We start from the raw sequence: 3,067 nt of genomic DNA on the forward strand, positions 1-3,067 counted from the left end.
GGGGGATTTCAAACCAATTTACTGATGGGGTTAAAAAATCTGTGTTGAAACTAGCATGAAATGCTCCCCCGAGCCCCCATCCCTGCTCAGCCTGGCCATTCCCCCAGGCCCTGCAAGGGGCCTTTGCTCTGTGCCGGAGCGGGCAGGTGCACAAAGGCAGCTGGGTCCTGGAGGGAGGTGGAGCCGCTGAATTGCGAGTTCATCTTTGTACAGTGCAGCCACCAGCAGCCTGTCCCAGTCCAGCCCAGGGCAGAGGTGAAACTGGGCGAGGGGAGGGCTGCCCTCCCCCCTCATCAACCCACCTGCTCCACGTTTGCCCCAGCACCACTCAGCCCGGTGGGGCTAGAGCAAGCAGGTGCCCATCATGTCTCCCTGGGGCAGAGGACTCAGTGGCTTTCCCCCTCCCGCGGCCGGGGTGTCCATGGTGCAGCAGCTCTGTGCCCGAGGCCACACCGTCGGGCAATGTGCCCATGGACCCTGGCCTGGCCTGCCCGGCAGGGCCAGTGGAGGAAGGCGAATGGCACAGCTGGAGGCTGGATGTTGTGAGGGCAGGAGCACCCTGCCTGCCAGGGAAGAGCAGGGCTCGGGCTGCATGTCACCCTGGCCGTGTGAGGGGGCTCCTGGGCCAACCCAGCCCCACCTGCTAGAGCCTGGCTCGGAGCAGGGCCAGGTCCAGCTGCTCCAGGAATCCCTGCAGCACCTGCTGGTACTCCTGGGGGTGCTGGCGCAGGTGGGCTGCATGGCGCGAGTCCTGCCAGCCCTGGGCCTGCACCTGGATCCCCGCCCCCCTCCAGCTCTCCAGCAGCTCCTGCACCAGGGCGGGGTCGCTCAGGGGGTCGTTGCAGCAGTAGAAGAGCAGGATGGGGCAGCGAAGCGGCGGCCGGGAGACCACGCCCTGTGCCGCTTTGTAGTACCGCACAGTGCAGCAGTGCGAGAGGCTGAAGTAGAGCCTGGTGCCTCCCCGGACGAGGGGCCGGAAGGCCGCCGAGCTGCTCATCTGAGCCACGCCTGCACAGGGCAAGAAGGGGGTTAGTGGGCAGGGGAGCCGCCAGGCCAGACGCAGCCCCGCCCTCCACCCTGCTGCGGCTCCCGCCTGTTCCCTCACCCATCACAGGGCTGGGGCATGGTGGGAAGGCCAAAAAGCTAACCGGGTTCAACAAGGAACTAGATCCGTTCCTGGAGGACAGGTCCAGCAATGGCTATTGGCTAAGATGGGCAGAGACACAACCCCGTGTTCTGGGTGTCCCTAAACCTCCGACTGCCAGCAGCTGGGACTGGGTGACGGGCTGGATCACTGATAATTGCCCTGCTCTGCTCATGGCACCAGCCCCTGTCAGAGATGGACCATGGTCTGACCCAGGGTGGCCGTTCTTACCCCCCACCTCGCCCCGCATCCTGCTGCAGATCCTGGTGATCTCTGGGCTGGACAGGGCTCCAGAACAGCTGGGGCGGGAGGAGACCGTGAAAGATCCGTCCTCTCCCCCCGGGCTAGTGCCTGGAGAGGGGGTTTGCCCCGCAGGACCTGCCCAGACCCCACTCACCCAGCGCCATGTCCCCCAGGCTGCCCATCACCAGGCTGTCGTAGACCAGGCCCCGGATCCTCTCTGCCAGCTGCCGGTGCCGCTGCGGCTCCCGGCTCATGTGCACCATCATCTGGGCGAAGGTGTAGCCGCCGATGGAGAAGGCATGGACAAGCAGTGGGTGGGAGCAGAAGGGCTGGCTGTCCCGGAGCAGGCCCAGCACACAGGCCGCGTAGGCCAGCCCGTGCCGGGGCCATAGGAAGTGGCTCAGGTCACTCTCCACCACCAGTACGTCCAGGCCGCGCGGCAAATAGAGCTCCAGGTACCTCGCAATGGAGCGGGGCCGGGCGCCAAACCAGGGCATCAGCACCACCAGGGGCCTGGAGGGGGCGCTGCCCCCAGGCACGGGGCTGCTGTACAGGCGTATGGTCCTGGAAAAGGCTGTCACCGCTGCTGGCCCGCCAGGGGCGAGAGAGAGCTCGGCAGGCTGCAGCGCCCGCAATGGGGTGGGCTCTGGGCCCCCAGGCTGCACTAGGGGGGCAGCCCTGGTGCCTCCAGCCTGCTCCATCTGCATCCAGGCTGCTGTGGCCGCGCTGCCGCCGGCGTCCAGGCGTGGGAGCCCTGCAAGACACACAGGGGCAGGCTCAGCTGGAACCATCATGGGCTATCACAAGGGCAGAGGAGCCAGGGCTCCCCCACCACCCCCAGCAGCAGCGAGTACTGTCCCCCACAGGCTGGGGGGAGATCGGGGAGGTAAACTGAGGCACAGAGAGGGGACTGTCCTACCCCAGGTCTCTCAGTGAGCCAGTAGCAGAGCAGGGAATAGAACCCAGGAGTCCTTGGGTCCTGCCCGGCCCCCACTGCTCTAACTACTCCAGCCCTCTGCTCCCAAAGCCAGAACCCAGAAGTCCTGCCTCCCAGCCCTGCCCTGGCACAACAAACTCACCCCCCTTCGCTAGCTCCAGAAGTTTTCTTCCCAGGGGGTGGATTTGCAAAGGGGCCTCAGCCCCACGGCTAGAGCATTCCAACCCCTGGCAAAGGGACAAGAGACCCTCACATGTCTGCCCAACTGGGACCCCGCTGCTGTGACCAGCCCTGCGGGCTCTGCCCCTGCCCTGCAAACAGCCCCCCAACAAGTCCCTGCAACTGCCAGGCAGGGCCGGATGGTCGCACTGCTTCGGCCAGCAGGGCCCCCGGCCAGCATGGGCGGGGGATACAACTGCCCCGTTTGGCTAGGACCCAGACCCAGGGTTGGAAGGGGCTCGGCACCAGCGCTGCCCAGTTCTGGGCTCCGAGTGTTGAGCGTGAAGCCTGGATTTTTGCATAGCCCCTGACCGGTAGCTGGGTGTGGGTGTAGTGGCAGGGCCCGGCTCCTGGCAGGAGGGCTGGGCTCTGAATTCATCCATTCCAAGGACCACACGCCATGGGACTGCCCAAAATTCATCCCTCGAGCCGAGCTTCAGGCGAACATCCAGCCTGGACTGAAAAATGGCCAGTGATGGAGAATCCACTGCGCCCCGTGGCTCCTTCCTCTCCCTGCCAAGCAC

At 65.6% G+C, this 3,067-nt stretch overlaps 1 protein-coding gene across 1 annotated transcript; it reads right to left on the minus strand.

Moving 5' to 3' along the window:
- Nucleotides 1–1,488: 1,488 nt before the first annotated feature.
- On the minus strand, nt 1,489–2,178 carry LOC135893876 (uncharacterized). The gene has a single exon (XM_065421836.1). It carries the CDS (start codon nt 2,176–2,178, stop codon nt 1,489–1,491), a length of 690 nt encoding a protein of 229 aa, XP_065277908.1.
- Nucleotides 2,179–3,067: the final 889 nt, after the last annotated feature.

The sequence above is a fragment of the Emys orbicularis genome, chromosome 1, assembly GCF_028017835.1.
Source record: "Emys orbicularis isolate rEmyOrb1 chromosome 1, rEmyOrb1.hap1, whole genome shotgun sequence".
NCBI lineage: Eukaryota > Metazoa > Chordata > Testudines > Emydidae > Emys > Emys orbicularis.

Coding starts and splice junctions, on each gene's coding strand:
- LOC135893876 (XM_065421836.1), bottom strand. CDS start 2,178: ATGGTTCCAGCTGAGCCTGCCCCTGTGTGTCTTGCAGGGCTCCCACGC.